We start from the raw sequence: 23,040 nt of genomic DNA, 5'->3' as shown, positions 1-23,040 counted from the left end.
ATGTGTGTCTCTCTGAAACTGCTAAGGATTCCCACATTTCTTCAAATGTTCTGCTGAGCAATAGTTTCTCAACACTGACACTCACTCTGGTTCCGTCACTTCACTACTTTAATAACTCTTCCTTCATATTGAAAGAAACATTGCAACTGCTTGTGTAGCATCAGATACTGGTGTGTGTGTGTGTGTGTGTGTGTGTACGAGCAAGAGGACCTAACCACCCCTTGTCCCAAATGCAGTGTTACCTTTAAACATCAGATCTCTCTTCCTTTCCCACAGATGCCTTATAATGATCTATTTTATCTGCCTGGTTTAATTTATAACCCATCCTGAGCAGAAGCTTTTCTTATATCTCCATTTGTTCATTTCCTGGCCTTTCAATCCCTTCTGTACATAAAATATAGCCCTGATCTAAATCATTGTAATCTGCTGGTGGTGTGGGAGTGGAAACAGTAGGAGGTGGTTGCCCCATTCCCTTTATGCTTTGCTTACTATCAGTTCTTGGTCCTGGAAAGACAAGGCAGCATCTTTGCCTTTTTTCCTGGCATTGTTCTTGTGCATGCGGCGGGTTGAGTGGCGCGTCGTGGCTCGAGAGGCAGGTGGGATGAGACGCCCTGTTTCTTCCGAGTACTGTGTCTCCCTCCGGGACTTTTCTGTCTTCAAATGTAACAACACGCAGTAAAGGTAGGAGGCCCAGAAGCCAATAGTGGAGGCTGGTGGCTCCACTGTTTCAGTGGGGCTGTCAACTCATTCTGGGTTTTAGCACCTTGGATAGCTCCTTTAGAGTGCTGGCTGGTTCTAACTAAAACCCAGAATGGGTTGAGAGCCCCACCGAAATCAGAGTCACCAGCTTCCACTGGAAACCAAAACAGAAGAACAAGTGTGACCTGTAGCAAAATATTACAGTACGGAATGCTTCTGTTCAGGATTCCAGACACCCCATTTCACAATCAATCAATCAAAAGTATTTATGTATCGCTTTTTGGCCTGCCAGGGCCCTCAAAGTGATGTACTATAACATCCAACAGAATTAGAACAACATAAAAGCAAAACAAAAGCAAGCCAAACCAACAGCAACAAAAACAGAACGGAACATTCTTTAAAAAACAGACCAGACACCATTTTAAAAGCCAAAGGCCTGGTGAAACAATACATATTTACTGACTGTCTAAACTTTAAAAGGGATGGAGCCAGCCTTGGGGAGAGAGTTCCATGGCTGAGGTGCTGCTACAGAAAAAGCCCTGCCTCATGTACGCACCAACCTCTTGGTGATGGGACATGCAACAGGGCCTCTGAAGAAGATCTCAGATTATGGACAGGGCCATATTGAAGGAAACAGTTCTTCAGATATCCTGGCTGCAAGCCATTCTCCTCACCCCTGGTTTCCTGTCCTCCTTGCTCCCTTGGCAATAGTCAATCAGCATTCTGTGCCCATTGAGCACATTGAGCACTGAGATGTTTTTAGGGTTCCCCCTACTCAGGGTTGGTTTCCCCCCCCAAAGATTAGTTGTACTTCTGCAAACCTTGGGTTTCCCTGAGGCCTACTGGTACCTCCTCATTATTTGTTTGTTTGTTTAAAGCATTTGTACCCAACTCTTCAGTTGGAAAGGCTCCCAGAGTGGCTTACAGATCAATAAAAGCACGACAGTCCCTACCCTCAGGCTTCCAGTCTAAAAAGACATGACATAAAAGGAAAAACAGAAAAGTAGAACAAGAAACCTGCAGCACCAGTTCTTAATATTATAAGGTCTTATAATAACCACCTTATTGGCTGGAATGCAGCTGTACATGGCTGGTCTTTTTATAACCAGCAGCTGCAATGGAAGCAGCTAGAGATGTACAGATTTGGTTAAATTCTGTCTGTGTTTTGCACCTTGTCAAGCGTCTTTCGTTCTGTCATCTGCTCTTTGACGGAACGGAATCTGATTTTTTTTTTAGGGATGTACAAGAATTTCAGTCTGTTTGCAAATGTGAATTTGCACTAATGTGCACTTGTGCCCATTCACACAAGCATGAATGCACACTTGCACAAATGCGCATTAGCACAAGTGTGCACTTGCACAAATCCCCCCCAATAAAGACTGGTCTGCAAGTTTGCAGAAACTGCAAAAATTGGGAAAAGCTGGTCTGCCAAGGAATCCTTAGGTTGGATTCCTAGAAATCCAAACTCATTTGAATCAGTTCCGGATTTCTCCAACCTTCCTAGAAACAGCTCAAAGACAGGAGGAGCCAAAAATTGCTGGTCTCTCAGCTGAACTGATGGAGGGTTCCCGCTTCCTTTCTCTCCTTCTTCTACGACCTGATGGAAAGGCTGCTGGATAACATTTGGGGGAGAGGAAAAGGCTGACAAAGCTAGCTTCTCAGATGGGCCGATGGTGGCCCTGCTTTCCTTCTCTGATGGAATGGCTGCTGGGTGACAGTTGTCCTGTGCACAGATAGTACCAATTTGGCTACTTAAAGCCCAGCATTCAGAGAACTGAAATTGCTATTAGTATATAAAATCCTATGGATAAATTTCTGACTTGAATGAACACCACATGGCCCATTTTTGCCTATAAAGGGACACACATTTCTCAGGAATCTACTGTGGATGCATCTTTCCATTTGGAAGACATTTCTGCGTAGTTTCAAAACATTACTTGGGCCTTCACATAGAAGCTAATGCTTATGATAGAAAAAGAGACAGTCTTCCTTTATTTATAGCTGAGGCTTGTGGGCCATCTCCTGGTGACTGACAGCAGAGGGGGAAGATACACTGAACTGAGGTTTTAAATTGTTGATAAGGAAAAGAACCTTGGTGTTTATAAATACGAACAATTTGCTGCATTCATTGGAGCTGGGCTGAGTACAAAGCTCCCCCAAAGTACCACAATTCCTTTTGGGCTCATTATTCCAGGTGGACAGCAATCTACTTCCAGCGTCTCCTGTTCTCAACCCAAGCACATCTAATGTTCTGGTACAACTCTTTCACCCACTTCTGCTCTGTAATCCTCCTCACCCTTGGTACAGTTTCAAAACTAGCCATCACATGACTAGAGATGATTTTGTCGTGTGGTTAGACTGCGTCATGTGTTGTCTCCCACAAAGATTTAACCAGTCAGCTGGAACTTACATTTCAGCAACTCAGGCTGCAATCCTGTACCCACTTACCTGGGAGTAAGCCCCATAGAACTCAATTGGACTTATTTTGAGTATAATATATAGGATTGCACTGTAAATGGCACATAAGTACGTATCGTTCTTTGCCAGCATACAATGCCCTCGCCTCTGGCTTTGGACCTTAGCCTCACATTTCAGATCAATGAGCAGGCTGCTTACATCTCTAAATCTGGAGGTTGTGTAGCCCTTGGCGTTTTGGTCCCACCCTGTGGTGACCATGCAGTAGAGAGTTATGCAGAAAGAGGAAACCAAAATGATCAAGGGGCTGGAGCAATTCCCCTGTGGGGAAAAGCTACGACGTTAGGGTCTGTTTAACTTAGAAAGAAGGCAAGTCAGAGGAGACGTGATACAGGTGTATAAAATGAGGCATAGTGTGGACAAAATGGATATGGTGAAGTTTTCTCCCTCTCTCATAATATTAGACCCCAGGGTCATCCAGTGAAGCTGACTGGTGGGAGATTCAGGACAGAGAAAAGGAAGCACTTCTTCACACAACGCATACTTAAACTATGGAATTCGCGACTACAAGATGTAGTGATGGCCAACATGGATGGCTTTAAAAGGGGATTAGACAAATACATGGAGGACAGGCTATCAATGACTACTAGCCACGATGGCTATATCTCCTTCAGTATTAGGGGTGGTATACCAGTTGTATACTTCTGTATACCAGTTGCCAACGAACATGAATTGGAGGGTGCTAAATTGTGCCCATGTCCTACTTGCGGCCTTCCCACAGGCATCTGGATGGCCACTGTAGAAGCTGAATGCTGGACTAGATAGGCTTTTGGTCTGACTGAGCAGGGCATGTTCTTATGCATGCTTAAGCCCCATTTCAATGGAGGTAAGCTATGCATACGTATATGCTGGACTGTGGCCACGATCTGTACACTAGACATCTTGCTGCTCATCTTTGTGTATTCTTTAAATTCAAATTATTCAAATATATTAATTAAGATGTTAGCAGTTCCTGAGAACATAAGAAGCTGCCTTATAATGAGTCAGTCCATTGGTCCATCTCGCCCGGTATTGTCGACAATGACTGGCGACAGCTCTCCAGGGTTTCAGGCAGGATTCTTTCCAGCCTTACCTGGAGAAGCCGAGGATTGAACCTGGGACCTTCTGTGTGCAAAGCAGCTACTCTACCTCTCTGAGCCATGACCCCTCCCAAGACAACCCACAACAAAAACGGCCCAAGTCTCAGCATAGTTATCCCTCACTGTACTTGTTATTTTCATTAGAAGCGTTGGGCCGATCACATTGCTCAGCAAAGCAGCCCCGCGATTCGTAATTACAATGGCACCATTCTCCTACTCACTGTCTGCTTTTTCTCTGTTTCGGCAGAGGAGGCAGCTCTCACTCTCGCAGCAAGTTCCCTCAGCTCTTCTCGCCATGCATCTGACAAACAACCTATGTGTGAGAGCAGAAGCTTGAGGAAGACAGCAAAATTACTCCAACGCCCCCCAAGGAGCGAGGCACAAGGAACACCACAACCACAGCTCAAAGGCAGAGCACAGACCTGTCTGCAAATGGTTCCCAGACTCTTCAGTAAAAGAATCTTCACATATTACATTTTTTACATGCACTTGAAAATGGTGAATCCAACAGACATGTTATTTGCAAACATGTGTGTAATACAGATTCGAGCATGTGGATGGGAGCTAGGGGAGGAAGGATCTGTCCATTTTGGTTTATCTTAGTTTCTCATTTTTTTCCATTCTTCAGTTAGGTTGGTCTCAAACGTTGAGCATTTCTCCAGTCCTAACTTGAATTCATCCTGAACTTGAAGGTTTTTTTTAAAGTTTCATAAGTATTTTTGACCGCACTTCTCCAAATGCATGCATTTTTGTATGCATTTTTGCCTAATACACACTTTTCTGCAAGCAATTTTCCTAATGCATTTTAACGTTATTTTCCCAAATATGCAAATTTTTGTACATATTTTTGATTGGAGAACTCCATAAAATTCAGAGACGTGTGAAATTCGGAGGATAACGGAATTTCAGTTTGCGTAGTGGTTCGAAAATGCAAAATTAGGTACTAAATTCACATTAAAACATGAGTTGAACAAGTTTCTCCCCCATCTCTAGTGGGAGCCAGGATTGGCTGCAGCTCCCTGCTGAGTGTGTACTCAGCGGCAACTAGCAAACCTGAGCTTGCTTCTACATAATGTGTGGAACAGCCTTAGAGATCGTCAAATACATGATGAGCAGACTCATGTGATAGATCAAATGATGGAATGTACCACTTCAGACTGCAGGAGCATGGGAGGTGGGGAGGGTTTGGAACGTTTGAATGTTCTACCACATGAAAGGCACCTTCCACTTTCCAAACTAGCATGCTAAGCAGACGGATGTTTCCTAGCCTTCTCACTGACAGTTTTGAGTGTGCAGGGAGTATTTTACACCACACAGAGTTCTTTCCGGTGTGCTGCTCTGTAGGCACTACACAAGGCAAATACTATAGTTGTTGAACCTTCGGCAATAATTGGATAGCAGATTCAGAAATAGTCCAGAGTCAAAAGATAATACTATAGTTGTTGAATACTATAATACTATACTATAATACTATACTATACTATACTATACTATAATACTATAATACTATAGTTGTTGATAATACTATAGTTGTTGAACCTTCGGCAATAATTGGATAGCAGATTCAGAAATAGTCCAGAGTCAAAAGCTAATCTGCTGAGTCCTTGAGAGGCAGCTCAAGAAGTCATTTCTCTTACTCTCTCTGTTCTTGACTTGGGATGCCGTTAACCACACAGTGGTCTCAGGAGGCAAATTCATCGTGATGATATTTCAGATTGTCTGTGGTTTAATTGCCTTGACAATCCTTGTTGATTAGGATAGATTGGGAGGTGAAGGGGCTCTTGGAGGAGGCTAGGCTGGCCTTTCTCTCAGTGGTGCTCTGTGTGGCACTGGCATCATGAGACCTCTGTTAGGGATGGTACCACAAATCACAAAAAGTCTGTTTCATATGCCTACCAGGACTGTGCAAAGCTTCATGAGAGCCAGTGTACTCATATTTCGTCCTTTTCTTTCTTTGTTTGATATCTTGCCTTTCTGCCAAGAATGGTGCTCATATTGGTTCACAAGAGCAGGAAAAGTCTTCATCCCAAGATTCTGCTCAGGATCAGATCTAAGATAACGTAGGCTTCTTCGAAAATCAGCACCAACGAGGTCTGTCTCCTTTTTATGACCAACGACTCCTGGAAAACAGCAGAGGCTCCCACAGAGAGACTGCGTAATATAGGCAGGAATCGTTGGGTCATGTGGGGTAAAACAGTGGCAGAGGGTAGAGGTGGCGAAGTAAATGTGCACCCCCTGACCAGTTGCTTTCTGCGCTGCAAATTGCTCCCCCCCCCACCTTGCACTGATACTTTCTAGTGGAAAAATGGCAAGCTGGGGGGAGGTGTCCCTAGAGCTTCTTTTACTGAAGAAAATGTAGGTCAGCCATAAGCAGAGCATCCCGGTTAAGCAAGATTCTACACCTGTGTTTTTCCAACTTGGTGCCCCTGGGCACCAATGTGCACCTCCCTTGATACCCGCCAGGTTCCCTGTCCCTCCTGATTTTTATTTTATGATCAATTTGGAGCATGGCATGGTGCAAACTAAGGTTCTGCTCTCCAGTGCCATCTTTATTTGGGTTCAAAAGAGTGTGTTTGTTTTGGAGCTCAGACCCTACCTCTGCCTTTTACTTAGGTTCTTAGGCAAGTTACTTTTCTTTTTTGTCTCACCAGTTTGCTTTCTAGGAAATGAGTGTTCTGTGACCAGCCAAGCCCACTATGGCAGCCATTTTGTGAGAGCACTCACAAAACTCCCTCAAATTCCAAATGTGCCCACCAGCCCCAAAAGGTTGAAGACCCATTCTCTACCCTACCAACAGCTAAGTAGTGCATATATGCTGTACACTAACCTATTGATAGCCTGGGGACTGGAATGGGCTGTGGGTCTCCAATGGGCATTTGGACCACTGGCACCCCCAAAACAGCAGTGCGAAGCTGTCTTTTTATCACTGAATGAGGTGGAAGGCTGGTCTGCTCAGACCACTCATCATTAACTGTGCAAACAGGAGCGCCATTCAGACCTGCAAAAGAATGAGACATTTATTGGTAAGTCATAGGAAAGAAACACTGCAAAATGAAATTCCATCTTGAATTAGAGTTTGGTAGAACCAATCTGCCAGTCTGCTGTGGAAAGGGGTCAGCACAGTCAGATTTGTCAACTGAGTGAATCTTTGGACCTCCCTTCTGGAATCCATTTCAGATGCTGAAGGCCTCAGTTCAGCTTTTAAACTAACTGGAAGGTGGTAGGCTCTTTCTGGGGCAGAATGAGCCCACATCAGTGTAGGACAGGAATTGGCAATGTCTGGACTGCGTGGGGTTCCCCATCTTCCCCACGGGTTCTCTCCCAGGCCCTGCCCCCCCTCCCAGCACTGGAGAAATGCAGCCTTTCGCTAGTGCTGAGTGGATACTCTGCTCTCATCTCCCATCACTGCCTTTCTCTAGCACTGAGCGGTTCATGCCCCCCTCTGCATGGAGAAAAAGGTTCCTATAATGTCAGGGGTGAGGCTTTGGGGGAGAGGCCTACTCCCTGACATCATCCAGCCGCTGGTGGGGTGACCCAGAAGGCAATCCAGCCACCGAGGCCAGAACAGTTCCCCACCCCTGGCATAGGAGCTCTCTGTATAGGCACAGCAAGGCCTGTTGCATTGTGGAAGCTTCCAGAATCATGCTGGATTCTGGTAACTCTCTGATCCCATTCCCTGGTACAGAAACTCCACATTCTGTGGCCGCCTTGTGGACCCTCTACAGTGGCATAAAGGAGAGGCAATTTGGAGTGGAGAAAGACCATGTGGTATTGGTGCCTAACCTTTCACCTACTAAACACTTCCCCCCCATTTCTCCTCCCCATCTGCCCCCCACCCCCGTTGGCACACTTACTTGGGAGTAAGCCCCATTGAACTTAATGGGGTGCTCTGAATCAACAGAGGACGTTGCTTCTGTGCTTGGTGGGGTAGGGGATCAGATGTGTCTCCCTTTCTTGCAGGGAGGCATTTTACCCTCTTCTCCCTCCAACTGAGAAATGTGCTCAAGCATTTACATGGCAGACACCTGGGAATTGAGGAAAGTTCTTCCTCAGCAAGACTTGAGCGGAGGCAGGAGTTCAACTGGCGGGCAATTCTTGCCCTCGCGCCTGTCAAATCTCTTCCTGCACGCCCTGCAGCCTATCCTCAAAGCCTTCTTTCCAGACCGCGCCCCCAACAACTGAAAACAAATGCCCACAGCAGGCAGACACAGCGGTTTCTCCTGCTACTGAAGAATTTCATGGGAAGGTCACAGCGCTCCTGTTCTGTGGGTTGGAAAAAATACCACGTTTTGCGTTTGGGGAAAACACGGGATGGGCTGGGGGAAATTGCGGGAGACACCCTGGAGGGTAACGGTGTCATCTAAAGAGCCCGCAAACTTCCATGACAGAGCCATCTCAATAGCAGGATAAAAGCTCTGTATGATGAACCCCACAGAAGAAAAGTACCTCTATACTTTCTTCCAGGGCCCTGTCAAGACATTTTGCTTCCTGAGATGAAGCAGCAAATGCCCCCCCCCACCCCCCAAGTCAAGGTGTACCCAAGGCCAGAAAAGTAACTTTGTCTCCTGAGGCAGAAAATCTCACAAGTGCCTCTCTGTGGGAGTAAAAATACAACATTAATAAATTAAAACAATATCCTTCTTTCTTTATATAGCGTGTTCTTTCATCATGCTATAAATCAGCTTCCTGAGGCAACTGCCTCACTCTGCCACTTGGAAGGGCTTGCCCTGGAAACATCTTACGCAGGGCCAGCGTCGAGGGTAGGCATGCTCAGGCACCTGCTGAGGGCCCACACCCCAGCAAGGGCCCATGGACAAGAGCCCCTGGAGTTGCTTTTCCTCTTCACCATTGCAACCTGCTTCTTCACCTGCCTCTTGTTCTGGCCAAGGCAATGGTGGTGGTGAAAAGGAGGAGCAGTAGATGCCACTGCCTACTTGTTTAATGGCATTCTGGCTGTCAAGCTAGCAAGTGGTAGCAAGACTGAGAAAGAGGATGAGGAGCAATAACAGCTGGTGACAATGGCGGTGAGAATGCAGACTCACTGAGGGAGGAGGCCCACGGAAGGTATCTTGCCCAAAGGCCCTTAAAAACCTGGATCCAGCACTGACTATGCATGTTTACCCAGAAATGAACCCCACTTCGTTCAATGGGGCTTACTCCCAGGTAAGTATGCATAGGATCGGCAGCCTTACCTTGGATATGAGTCACTCGGTGAGGATGGGGGTTGTGTCGTGAGAAGAAGGAGTGATGGCTGAGACTGCCAAACCGAGCAGTGCTTTTTGAATGGGGCTTCAAGGCCTGAGCGCTGAACCAGAGTGGGGTATTCAGGGCCACATGTTTAAGTTTCCCTGCTAAAGCAGTGATGTCTTTGCCTTTGAAGGGGCCAGCAACTGGACTCTTCAGCTTCTCCATTCGTTCTTTCATAGACGTATCTTCAGTTCTTGAATGAATAAGAGAAATGGCAACATTACAAAATGAAGCATACACCTTGGAATCCAAGAGATCCCTATTTGATGTCTCTTCTAGGAAAACAGTGAAATTTAATTCCCTCGGCTGGCTATGTAGATCCCAGCCCCTTCCAAGAAATGGTAAACCACACTGATTCCATTGAGACAATTTAATTAATTTCTATTCCCTCCTGTTGCAATCAAATGGGTTTAAAACGAGCTTAATTTTGCTCTGATTGGGCACAATTCCTATGTGTTATCATTCATATTCTAGGGAATCCAACCAACCTCACGAAATCCATTGTCTTGATGAACTGAGGAGATTTCTTATTTTTATCCTCCCGCTCCCCCCTGCAAAGAAGTCACTTACCTGACAGGCTGCTATTAAATGAAGCGGTGTAAGAAAAAAGAATGGTACGAGCAATTATGTGTATGTGTGCAGAAGGTTTTTATATCACAGGGGTTTGCAGGGCATATATGAGGAAACCAAGTCATGTGAGGAGGGAACCTGAGACCCACACAAACTCCAGTAAATTTGCTGAGGAATCCAAAACTCGGCCATTTAAGAACTTCCTCCCTTTTGACGGTTTTGAAAGCTGACCTGGAGTCTTGACTGTCCTACTTAGATCATATTCTGAAGATTTGCAGAACACTTTCTTTCAAAGGCTTGTTTGCTGACTGTTCATCACAAAGAACCTTGCATCGTCAGCGTTAATAAAGTTGATGCTATTGTGAGGAACCATTGAAGCATCCTATCTGCACATCCCTTGTTTCCTTGGGTAATGTATCAAAACAAAAACAGCAAATCAGAAGCATTGCATCAATTGTATCATGTGGAACACACAGGTCAGCATAACTTCAGCCTTGATGAGGCTGCTACCCAGCCATTGTATGCATAGTATGTACGATGTGGAAATTGGCAAATCAGTTCAATTCAGATGCTGTGGTTTTTAAAATGTGGTTGCTCAACAGAGATGAATAAAGCCAGCATACTGTCACTGGAGATGAGTGTGGGAATCTGCTTCTAATGCTAGCGGCTGGAAACTGTGCAATGGTAACATGTTGTAATTGCATAAGACTATTTACCAGTCCCTGCTAGCTCCTGATTCCCCCCGCCGCCCTAAAACTGCTACCCTTCCTTAACCGGGGTATCCTATCCTATATATCTTTTTTCACCCAAGGAAAGATCATGTCCAACCCATTTAAGCTTGTATAGTCAGGTATTTTTTCCACAGCTGGAAAAATGGTACAACTTGCTTAGGAAGCATTACTAACAACAAAGTTAGCGGAGATGACAGTATTCCAGCTGAGCTATTTAAGATCCTAAAAGATGATGCTGTTAAAGTGCTGCACTCAATATGCCAACACATTTGGAACACTCAACAGTGGCCACAAGACTGGAAAAGGTCAGTTTACATTCCAACCCCAAAGAAGGGCAATGCCAAAGAGTGTTCAAACTACCATACAATTGCGCTCATTTCACATGCCAGCAAGGTTATGCTCAAAATCCTACAAGCTGGGCTTCAGCAGTATGTGTACCGAGAACTACCGGAAGTACAAGCTGGGTTTCGAAGAGGCAGAGGAACTAGAGATCAAATCGCCAACATTCGCTGCATCATGGAGGAAGCAAAAGAATTCCAGAAAAACATCTATTTCTGCTTCATTGACTATGCTAAAGCCTTTCATTGTGTGGATCACAACAAACTGTGGCAAATTCTTCAAGAGATGGGAGTACCAGACCACCTTACCTGTCTCCTGAGAAACCTGTATGAGGGTCAAGAAGCAACAGTAAGAACCGGACATGGAACAACTGATTGGTTCAAAATTGGGAAAGGAGTACGACAAGGCTATATATTGTCACCCTGCTTATTTAATTTATATGCGGAGTACATCATGAGAAAAGCCGGGTTGGATGAATCACAGGTGGGAATTAAGATTGCCGGGAGAATTATCAACAATCTCAGATATGCAGACGATACCACCCTAATGGCAGAAAGCGAAGAGGATCTAAAGGGCCTCTTGTTGAGGGTGAAAGTGGAGAGTGCAAAAGCTGGTTTGAAACTCAACATTAAAAAAACTAAAATCATGGCATCTGGTCCCATCACTTCCTGGCATATAGAAGGGGAAGAAATGGAAGCAGTGACAGATTGTATTTTCTTGGGCTCCAAGATCACCGCAGACGGTGACTGTAGCCATGAAATTAAAAGACATTTGCTCCTTGGGAGGAAAGCTATGGCAAACCTAGACAGCATAGTAAGAAGCAGAGACATCACCTTGCCGACAAAGGTTCGTATAATCAAAGCTATGGTTTTCCCAGTAGCAACGTATGGCTGTGAGAGCTGGACTATAAGGAAGGCTGAGTGCCGAAGAATTGATGCTTTCGAACTGTGGTGCTGGAGAAGACTCTTACGAGTCCCCTTGACTGCAAGGAGGTCCAATCAGTCAATCCTAAAGGAAATCAACCCTGACTGCTCATTGGAAAGACAGATACTGAAGCTGAAGCTCAAATATTTTGGCCACCTAATGTGAAGAGAAAACTCCCTGGAAAAGACCCTGATGCTGGGAAAGATTGAAGGCAAAAGGAGAAGGGGACGGCAGAGGATGAGATAGCTAGACAGCATCACTGATGCAATGAATATGGACTTGAGCACACTCTGGGAGAGAGCGCAGGACAGGAAGGCCTGGCGTGCTATGGTCCATGGCGTAACGAAGAGTCGGACACGACTGAATGACTGAACAACAACAACAACAATCGTTAAACTGAAATCGGACAGGTCATCCCTTCAAAGAGAAGAAGGTCCTCTGGAAGCCCTTCAAAGAGAGGACTTAGCTCTGTACAAGAGGACACCTGGCAACCCCGCCTGGCCCTTTCATATAAAGTATAACCCAGCACTGTTTCCTAACCAACTAGAAAAGAGTGTCTCTGAACATGTGAACTTTGCCCCCTCTTACTATTGACTTCTTCCGGTCAGTGACTTTAGGGGCAGAGATGGCCCTACCATTAGGGCAAATAAGGTGACCACCTCAGGCAGCATATGATGGGGGGCTGTGGTGGCAGCTTCCCAGCTCTTTCTCCTGAACTCTGCAGCTGTTCCCTTCTGCTGGAGGACAGAGCTGTGTGTACAACACAACCTGTCTTGGGTGTCCTGCAATGGCCTGTTGCTTCAGGTACAGTGGAAGATGGTGTCCCATTGCCATTGGTAAAATAAGATTCAACTGGCAGTCCAATCAGCTTCTGTACATGGCCTGGGGAGGGGGCACCATTTTGTCCTTTGCCTCAGGCAATAAAATGTCTTGGGTTGACCCTCTTTAGGGCAGAGGGTTTTTAGCCAGTGGCATGGCTTCTGAGTGGTCTTGAACCCCAACCCCTCTTGATTTACAAATAGATGCCATGATTTGGCTGATGTTAAGTGTGCTGAAACCCCATTGATTTCAACGGCTGATATTTAACCACATGCTCAACTCTTTCATTGAAATCAGTAGAGCACAAAACTGTGTATGTATCTTTGGCTGGATGGTGTCCTTGGTATTGAGAGAAAATATCCCCCTTCAAATTCAAGGGAAAATCCCACACAGTACCAGAACAGCCAATTGGTTCAGCAACAAAAGATAGATGGAGAGATTGATTTCAGAAATATTTTATTTCAGAAAATTTAAATATAACTTTCATTTAAAAAAAATCCCCAAGTGGTTCATAAATAAAATAATATAAAATAGAATTAAACCAATCAATATTCTATTCTTTTCCCAACTCAGTTTTCCTAGAGTGATTATGAGAAGTTGGACTTGGGTACTCACTCTATTTGCTGAAGACAAGGACTGGAGTTCTTCATATCTGAGGCCATTTTCTAATTTCTATAACAATAAAGAAACATGAGCCATCACTGCATTCCAGTCTAGATACAGCAGTTGTACAGATATAGGAAGACATCCCCTATTAACTGCTGGGAAAGAAACTATTATTTTGCAGAGGTGCTATGATTTAAATTATAGATTAACAAGGCAATACACAATGGCTGATCAGAAATAATATATCATTACTGGCAAGTCACTGACACTTTCTGCATTTAATATGACCAGCTATAAAATTGGAGGAACAATATTTTCTGGAATTACATGACAAGACTATTGCATGTTATTATATCACAGCATACCTGTACTGCCAGACTGGCTCAGTGCCAAGAGGGCATATTCTTCCATTTTTTAAATGCAAGGCAAGCAATGACCAGTGGATATACTTGAAGAGTAGAATTCAGCACTTAATGCTTTGAACTTTTTCTCATGTCTCCAAATAATAAACAGAGCATAACCACAAACATTAACATAACAAAGAGCAAGGGTAGAATACGTGCTCAAATTTATTTATTTATTTATTTATTTATTTATTGAAATACAACAGGTCTATTTGTATATTTATTTTAATATTTATTTAAGCATCAATAGTGGTGTGCTAGGTTCTGTACAGCAGGGGCGGGCAGAAGGTAGATCTCCAGATGTTTTCAATTTCAACTCCCAGAAGCCTCAGCCAGCATGACCAATGGTCAGGAATGCTGGGAGTTGAAATCCAAAACATCTGGAGATCAATTTTCTGCCACCCCTGCTGTACAGAATACAGGTGATGTGGTTTCTTGTCAAAGGAGCACATCTGTACAGCATTTCCTCACACTACTGATTTAACACTGGGGGAATAATTAAAATACCGCATGGGTGTGCAAACCGAGGGGAAGACATGCTGCCTTGCCCCCAGCTAGGGATGTTGGAGAAATCCACAACGGAACCAAATTAGTTCGTCTTTCTATTAATGCAACCTGCAGATTCTGCAGCAGACTAGCTTTTCCAGAGTTACCCAGATTCCACGGCTTTGCGGCAGGTTTTCTTTTACTTTCTGGAATTTAACACAAATTCAGTCATAGAAAAATATGTAAAATAAAAGAACACCAGTCGAAAATCTGCATTTCTCTCATAGGCTAAAACATGAAAATGCGCATTTTGGGGGCATTTGCACATTTTCACAAGTGCAAATTTGTGCAAATGCGAATTTGATCAAATTTGGAAAATTGGAAAAAAATCTGATTCTGTCAATGGGTGGACAACAGAACAAAAGGCACCTGACAATACACAAAACACAGATGAAATGGATTTTACAAATCTGGACATCCCTACTCCCACCCCGGCCCCAACTGCATTTTAAACCCATTTTTCCTATGATGAGGCTCAGCGACTGGAGGTAACCCCAGCAGAAGGAAATGGCTTTAAAAACAGGGGAAAGGTTCAGCTTCCTCAACGCTCACTTTTAATCCCCCACCCTGCTATGTAGGGATTCAGCACAGCGTCGGTTGAATTGTGCTGCATCACAGGTGATTTTAGCCTGAAGCTAGACATGACCCAACATGCACATGTTGGACAGATGTGTGTGTGTATTTCATGGAAGGGGTCCAAAAAACTGTCAAACAGAGAATCATAGAATAGTAGGGTTGAAAGGGGCCTACAAGCCCATTGAGTCCAACCCCCTGCTCAGTGCAGGAATCCAAGTCAGACCATCCCTGACAGGTGGCTGTCCAGCCTCATCTTGAATGCCTCCAGTATGGGAGACAGAAGAAGGCAAATAGAGGTGATAAAAGATTCAGTTCTAGAGCTAAGTAGAAAACAAGTGACTTTATCCAGTGAAACTGCTGATTTTCTAATGTTAAGAGCAGACAGGAATTTACAGATTGCTAGCTTAATGGACAGTATCAATCCACTAGTGCAAATGACGTTGTGCTAGCAGAAACTAGGTTCTGAACTATGCACAAGAGAAGAATCCAACTAAAGTTACATTTGCACAAGCGTTTTTGCATTATGCTTATACAACCTGTTGGGTATGATCCATTCTGGAACCCATTGTGCAACCAATTGTGGAACTGGTTTGACCCATTGTGAAACTCATTGTCCAATCAGTTGTACAACTGCTTTGCAACCATTGTGCAACCCATTATGCAAGCATAATGGGCAACCACTTGTGCAACGGAAAGATTCAGTGGAGCTCCGCTAGTGCTATTTGAGTTTGCAGAATGTCACCACTGGATGTCTTTCCTGGGTAAATTGGTGGAAAGCCTTAATAACTATAATTATGAAACATATACAACAGAGGTGGGCAACATAGCCGCCTGTCACTGCAGCCACTGTAATTTGAGGTAGTGGTGGCAATTTTATTTGCTGATTTGCTGCCGAAAATCAGACACAAACTTGAAAACAAGCTAAATTTGGTCACTGTGGTGTTCTGTACCGGTTTGCCATCCAAAATTGGTGGCAAATCTATGATTGGTTTGTGGTGGCCACTGAATTCCATGTGGCAGCGGCAGAAATGCGGGCCATGGGTGTGTGTGTTTGGTCTGGGGGGTGAAAATGGCCCCCGGACCTCCCAAAGTTGCCCACCTCTGATGTAGAAGAACAAGTCTTACTTGAGAAGTATCAACATGGCTTCTGCAAAGGGAATGGAAGTCCTTCATCGCAGTATTTTGGAATTCTTTGAGAGTGTCAACAAGCATGTAAATAAGGGTAATCTGGTAGACATATACTTAGATGTCCAAAAAGCTTTCAACAAAGTCTTTCACAAAAGCTTCTTGAGTAAAATTAACAATCTTGGGATAAGAGGATGGATCATCTTATTTATTTACTGCATTTATGTCCCACCTGTCCTGCAAAGGTGCTGTACGTGGTTCTCATTTTATCCTCACAACAACCCCATGAGGTAGGTTAGGCTGAGATACATTGATTGTCCAAGTTCACCCAGTGACGTTCATAGAAGCTGAGCCAGGATTTGAACCTCGGTCTCCCCAGTCCTAGGTGGACCCCTGGTCTGATCCAGCAGGGCTCTTCTTCTGTGCTTAAGCAGACGTAACATAGCCAATGCTGATAAAAGGCTCATCCCCATCTGTGGTATTTTAAAAACAATATTCCAATGCAGTGTAGTGTAAATTCCCAGGAACATACAGGGGATTGACACAATGTCAGCTGCTCACTGGAAAGGCAACAGTGAAAAGAGGATTTAGGGTGCAATCCTATGCAGGTTTAGACAGAAAAAAGTCCTACAACTCCCAGCATTCCCCAGCAAGCAAAGTTTTTTGTCTGTCTAAACCTGCACAGGATTGCTACTATCTATGTAGTAGTGCAGGGGTGCTGAACCTCAGGCCTGTGGGCCAAATCCGGCCCACTGAGGTCCCATTCTGGCCCTCTGGAGTTCACTAGATGGCAACATCCTTCCCCCTGGCCCCACCCCCTTTTCCCTATTCACCAATTATTTGGTGGTTTCTTGGCTTTTGTGCATTTCCCCCCTATTCTAAAAGGTTGAAATGCCTCTCATAAGGCTTAGTGACTGGCAGTAAAAGTTTTACAGAAGGGGACCTGAATTAATGGACAGAAAGAAGGGGTAACTGCTCTGGTCACAGTGTGGGAGAAAACTCAGAGTGCTTTCAGATGAGGTGTTTATGGCACCATCACTCTTCCTCATTCACGGAATTTTTCCTCTCATAACCCTCCTGTGTTTTCTCATGACTTCCTCCATCATTTTTTTCTTACCACAGAAAATCTATTAAGTAAAAATAGACGTAATAGCTGCACAATGGCTTCTGGCTGTTAGAGCTAGGACCCTACTGTCTGGAAGCAGCTTCCAACTTTGTGCAGACAATTATTTATTTGAAGCACCAAATAGGATTCTCCCCTTATCACTACTAGTTGTGATTTAGCTTCAGTAACTTGATGAATGTGTAGAGGTAATGGGGAGGTGGGGGGAATGATCACCCCATTTTCCTAATTCCAGTTGCTTTCTCACATCCAGTACAAGTCAATGGAACAGGGTATTGACTAGACCAAATCTCAAGCAGCTTCTGATCTAGTTAATTTCACCCCCCCCCCCACAGGATTGTACTTTTTTCTTTTCTTTTTAAAGGGCTACATGATATATAAATTTCCTTTTCGCATACTAAAAAGTATACATTAAATACTTTTCTCAACATTTTTTAAAAAAATACTCAGGGCTTTGTAAGGTGGTGAAAATGTGTTATTTACCATATAAGCACCACTCAATAGGTGTCTGCAACAGTCAAATAAAATGTCCTGTCTCAACAGTGGAAGTGGAGAAAAGGAGCAAATGGTGATAAAAGCATTATCAAGCAGAACTAGAAACATATATATAAGTGTTTGGGAATCAAGGTGATCCCCAACAAGTAGCCATTTTTACTGTGAAATTAATTTAAATGCCTAGGATGAAATACAGAAAAAGTATGCACTTCAGTCTCTCAGTTGTGCTCATGAAGATAACCTGCTGTTGTAGGGCATTTATCAAAACTTGATATAAGATTCTTTTTCTTTCTTTCTTTCTTTCTTTCTTTTCTTTCTTTCTTTTTCTTTCTTTCTTTTTCTTTCTTTCTTCCCAGTTGCCTAGTTCTCAGGAAGCTATTGTTTTTAAAGGATCTGCATAGGATAATTTGGCCTGCAGCTATGGCATTTGAACAAAGAAAGTAACCAACGCCAGATGTGTCTCTTATTCAATATTGATAAAGGAGCTACTTACCATGTAAACGGTTGCCACAACCGTGGGGGAGTGGGGTGTCTTTTTGCTTCACTGTCTGGAGAAAGGCTGAAAAATAACCTCACTTCTGCATGCAACAGAAGTCTGCCTACTTTATTCCTGATTGTGTAAAAGTTGCTAGGTAACACTTTTTCTTGACAACCGCCAAGCACGGCCCTCTACTCCCACCCTTCATCTGCTGTTTTCTTTTCCTCTGTTTAGGGCTGGTTTTTTCCCCCCCGATCAACCCCCAAATTTCTGATTTTCTTGTCAGTAGGGGCAGATTCTAGATAGGAGAACTCAGTTAATAATGTTTTCCTCCAAATTTGTTTCAGCCATAAGTAAAGATATGGACGCATCCTGATCAAGACAGAGGGACTAGGACAGTTCTATGTTATTTTGTATTCTTTCCCTAATAATCTCCTTCTTTCCCTAATAATCTCCTTCTTTCACATACTAAAAAGAATAAAGAATTAATTAGGGCACTATTCTATGCATATTTAGTTAGAAGAACGTCCTACAACTCCTAGCATCCCCAGCCAGCATGAATTCAGGGTTACACTTAATGTAATGCAATCTACCTGTTTTTTTCTGTTGGAGTAGTGTGCATACTATATTTATAATTTAGAAGTTATGCCTCATTGTCCTAAGATGGAGATTTGGGGCAGACTTACTTGAGCTAAAGTATACTCAAATCTATGGAACTTAATTCAAAGCATATACATTTAGACATTCCAAATCAGCAATTCCAATTCATGTTGGAAGGAACATTCTACATGTGTAGCACTGCAGCCTGGATATAATTCAGGGTCTCACTTTCTTTGTCTTCATGGGTAGAATAAAAGGACAAACAGTAATGGGAATGATGTATAATTAGTATCAGTTAGAACATCATGCTTTTGGTTACTAGACCAAACAACCCCTTTCCCACCATGCTGCCGAAACCTGTGCAGGTTTACCTGGAAGAACACTGCCTTGATAGCTTTTTAGCAGATAAGCTGGTATATAATATGGCAGTATATAGATGGTGATGATGATGATGATGATTAAAGTTCCAGTGTATTTAATGGGCTTACTCTTCACTAAGGTTGCTTAGGGTAGGTATTCACTTTGTGGAAGAAGAGTAATTGGAGAACATTTATCCCACTAGGCTGTTACATGATTAGATCTTCTGACCCTCCTGCATTTCCAGTTTCCATGCCGACACTAGTAATGTCTTTGTGAACAACATCAGATCACTTCCTAGGGCATGGTATAATGTTACCTGAGCTACTTGGAAGATTTTGAGTTGCACAATGGGTGCTTCCAGACAGAGGGCTCCAATTAGAAGGCATTGTGCAGCTATTCTGTCTTTTTCTCCTTAACAGATTTTCTGTGGTAGGAAAAGACCGAAGAAGTAATGGAAAGACTTGGGAGGGTTATGAGTGGAAGATGTTGTCTGGACTTCCAGTAAAATTCCGTGAATGAGGCAGGGCAATGGCAATCAAAGCCATTGCCCTGCACATATCACTGCACATAGATTTGAAGGCCATCTTTGTGGTTGACAGTGATGTCACTGCTGGAATGTACTGCCCGGAGATTTTCTGGGCTTATTTACATTTACAAAACTTAAGCTGGTTAAATAGACATTCCTTCTTCTCAGGACCCTTGGGAACTGTAACTCTCTGAGAAGAGGTAGGGATCTCTAACTGAGGATTCTCAGCACTATCACACTGTTAACAAATGTCCTCTCTGAACATGTGTGTAAGGGTATGCACATTCAGAAGGTATCTTTTAACTGTGATCATGTGTCTTGGTAGATTTATCCCAATGATACCCACACACATGTGAGTCTGTTCCAAAAGGGGGTTGTTTTATTGAAGACATAGGAATCAAAAATATACACAATAATTATTTTGGGAATTAGCTGGTTGCTAATAAGCACTATGAACTCCAGGATGAACTCTAGGGTAGAATTCCAGGATGGAACTAATCAGTTCATATACCACAAACCATTCTATTTCTAAGCACATTGAGCATGTAAGGGAGCAATCCTATCTAGATAAGTGGCTGTCTCCGAACTCAGAGACAACTGCAGGGCAGGAGAAGCATGGAGGGGATCATTCCCTCTGTGCTTCTCCCCTGATTTTTCGGCTAGACAGCCGGTTGCGGCTGTCTAGCCGTGGGAGGATGGAGTGGGGAAGGAGGCTGCTGTACGTGTCGTACAGGCATTTACGCTCTCCTCACTCTGGAACGCCCCCAGCCATGCCCCTTTCCGGCCGCTCTGCGCTCCTCTTGCGAGCATGAAGGACGGGGCTGTTGCAAGCATGGAAGACGAGGCAATGGCCATCTAGCCGCTGTCTACGGCCATAGGATTGCTCTCTAAGACAGAAAAAAAAGTGAATACTATAGACATCCATACTCAGGGTTCAAAAGGTGGGGAACGTGGTTCAAAGATCCACCTGGTGTCTAAATCCAGGACTGCTGTGCATGGAGGGGGAGGCCATACACATGCGTGGTGGGTCTGCATAAGAAGAAACATGCTTTCATGTGTGGATCTCCCTTTCTGGATCAGGCCCAGAATGCCTATGTATTCAATAAAGGTAAAGGTAAAGGTGTCCCCAACCAGTCGTGTCCGACTCTAGGGTGCGGTGCTCATCCCCGTTTCTCAGCCGAAGAGCCAGCACTGTCCGAAGACGCTTCCGTGGTCATGTGGCCGGCATGACTGAACACCGAGGTGCACGGAATGCTGTTACCTTTCCCGCCGAGGCGGTACCTATTTATCTACTTGCAATTTCTTGCTTTCGAACTGCTAGGTTGGCAGGACATTGTATTCAATACCCAATAGTATGTATTCAATACCCAATAGTAAACTTGAATATTCCTATTGTAGGAAAAATTAGCCTGGACTTGTTAGACTGGTACAGTCTGCAGTAAAAGAAAAGAATGTTGCAAATCTGTAATTTCAAAAGCAAACCATAAAAGCCTAAACTCACCACCATAGAAGCCTCTTTATTTTGGTTGCCTTGGGGAAGTGAGTCTGCATTCTTTGAAAGAACTGGGTGATAATTGGATGTCAAGTCTTCCATTGGATAAACAAAGTTTCAGTTGGTTAAAGAGATTATCTCACTCCCAGGTCTTTATCTCTGCTGTGGTGCTTGTATGATTTTTACTTCTGAGGAAGCCTGTTGTGAAACAGGAGTATATCTGGATTCCTGTAAAAACAGAAGGCCACAACCTCCACAGCACAACTCTTCCAGCTGCAATTAAATACTGTTTGTCCTTGTAGCATGTAGCTAGTCTCATCTACATTTTTACAGTTCTGTTCCTTGTATTGTGCTTTTACTCTTGTGGTCCTTTTTGTATACATATTGTTTTTTGCCCCCTTATATTATAGCATTGTTTTACACTCGTGTGTTCCAGCTGTGTGCAGTTTAGCATTCTCGGGTCTTGATTTCAATGGGTCTACACTAAGTATGTATCCAATCTAGAGCTTCCCCTTGTGAAACCCTTGACTGAGCAATTAAACAAGTATGTATATGTGTGTGTTTATCTATCTATCTATCTATCTATCTATCTATCTATCTATCTATCTAATCTCCCCACTGCCTAAATAACCACTCAATGCAATATTAAAATCAAATAAACAGTAAGACTCAAAATATCACAAAATCACAGGAGCAACAATCCCTGCCCCCCGCCAACCTTCAGAAAGAACCATAACATTAATGTATAAAAATTGAGGGTGACATTAAAATTAGAGAGCAACATTAAGCACCCTTAAAACCTAGGTGAACTGTCTTCGCTGCCCATCTGAAGCACAATAAAGAGGGTGCCAATCTAACCTCCCTGATGGATTTTCCTCTTCCTCACCATTCCTTTTTCCTTGTGTGTTGTCTTTTTAGACTGAAAGCCTGTGGGGAGGGACAGCTTGTTTTATTGATTATATGTAAGCTGAGGAGTAGGGTAAAAATACTTTAAATAAATAAAAAATATATAATCAGGGTGCTGCTATGGAAAAGACTCTGTCTCAAGTCTCCTTTCCACCAACCTAGCTTCTCTAGGGTGGATAAGCCTAAAGGGGAATATAGGAAGCTGCCTTGTAGTCAGACCATTTAGGGCGCAATCCTGCCCGTGTTTAGACAAAAATTTTCTGCATGCCAAGCATGTGCTCTGTCACTGAGCTATAGCCCTTTCTCCTTAAATAAAAGGGTTAAAAGGAGTGTCTTGTTAATTTTGTAGTATATGTGGTACTTAACGACAAATTTCGGAATGAGACCCATGTTAGTCTGAGGTAGCAAAAACAATGAGTCTGGTGGGCTGGTGGCACTTTAACACACAGTGTATTTATTTAGGCATAAGCCTTCATGGGCTTTGTCAGACGCAGGGAGAGGACAACAAGGTGGCCCTTACAGGAGGGCTCTCTCTTTGGGAGTTTTGGTAGGTTTTAACGAACAAGAGGCCTGAAAGCCGTGGAAAAATGCGCTCAAATGATATTCAAGTACTAAATGCCCCTGATGAAATGTTCCAATTGAATTGACTGATTCCATGCCATCTGCTCCCCAGTGAATTTTGTTCATGGCCATTGTTCTTTGTTTTATGATGCATTTACTCTTTTTTTTCTGTATTGTTTTATATTTATAAAATTAAGTAAACTATTTAAAAAAAAATAAGAGGAGGCTTCTCCATCCCCCTGGAGGGAACAGCCTTGGTTTGCGTTGCTGCGTCCGTTGTTGTTATTGCAGCCTTTCCCCCCCTAGTGCTTCGCTTCAAGGCGGGCGGGCGGGCGGGAGTGCGTGCGGCGAGGGGGGAG

General features: G+C 43.7%; 1 protein-coding gene across 7 annotated transcripts in view; it reads right to left on the bottom strand.

The window, feature by feature from the left end:
- Positions 1-18,359, bottom strand: part of TBATA (thymus, brain and testes associated) — a 33,184-nt gene extending 14,825 nt beyond the window's left edge. The window contains exons 1-7 of one of the 7 annotated variants that reach the window (XM_084845558.1): positions 18,252-18,359; positions 16,141-16,700; positions 13,499-13,555; positions 9,446-9,693; positions 7,081-7,251; positions 4,475-4,566; positions 490-654 (exon numbers count right to left, since the gene is read on the bottom strand). In XM_084845558.1, coding sequence (XP_084701684.1) covers positions 490-654; positions 4,475-4,566; positions 7,081-7,251; positions 9,446-9,693; positions 13,499-13,545 — 723 coding nt within the window. In that variant the 5' untranslated portion in view covers positions 13,546-13,555; positions 16,141-16,700; positions 18,252-18,359. Of the gene's footprint in view, positions 1-489; positions 655-4,474; positions 4,567-7,080; positions 7,252-9,445; positions 9,694-10,070; positions 10,490-13,498; positions 13,556-14,508; positions 14,586-16,140; positions 16,701-18,251 lie in introns of those variants that run through there. The other 6 variants (XM_084845560.1, XM_084845559.1, XM_084845561.1 and 3 more) reach the window with 6 other exon arrangements.
- Between the last annotated feature and the right edge of the window lie 4,681 nt (positions 18,360-23,040).

Source organism: Heloderma suspectum, chromosome 3, assembly GCF_057233095.1.
Source record: "Heloderma suspectum isolate Gila_16-S chromosome 3, 16-S_ref, whole genome shotgun sequence".
In the NCBI taxonomy this organism is placed as follows: domain Eukaryota; kingdom Metazoa; phylum Chordata; class Lepidosauria; order Squamata; family Helodermatidae; genus Heloderma; species Heloderma suspectum.
This window is presented reverse-complemented; position numbering and strand designations above follow the sequence as displayed.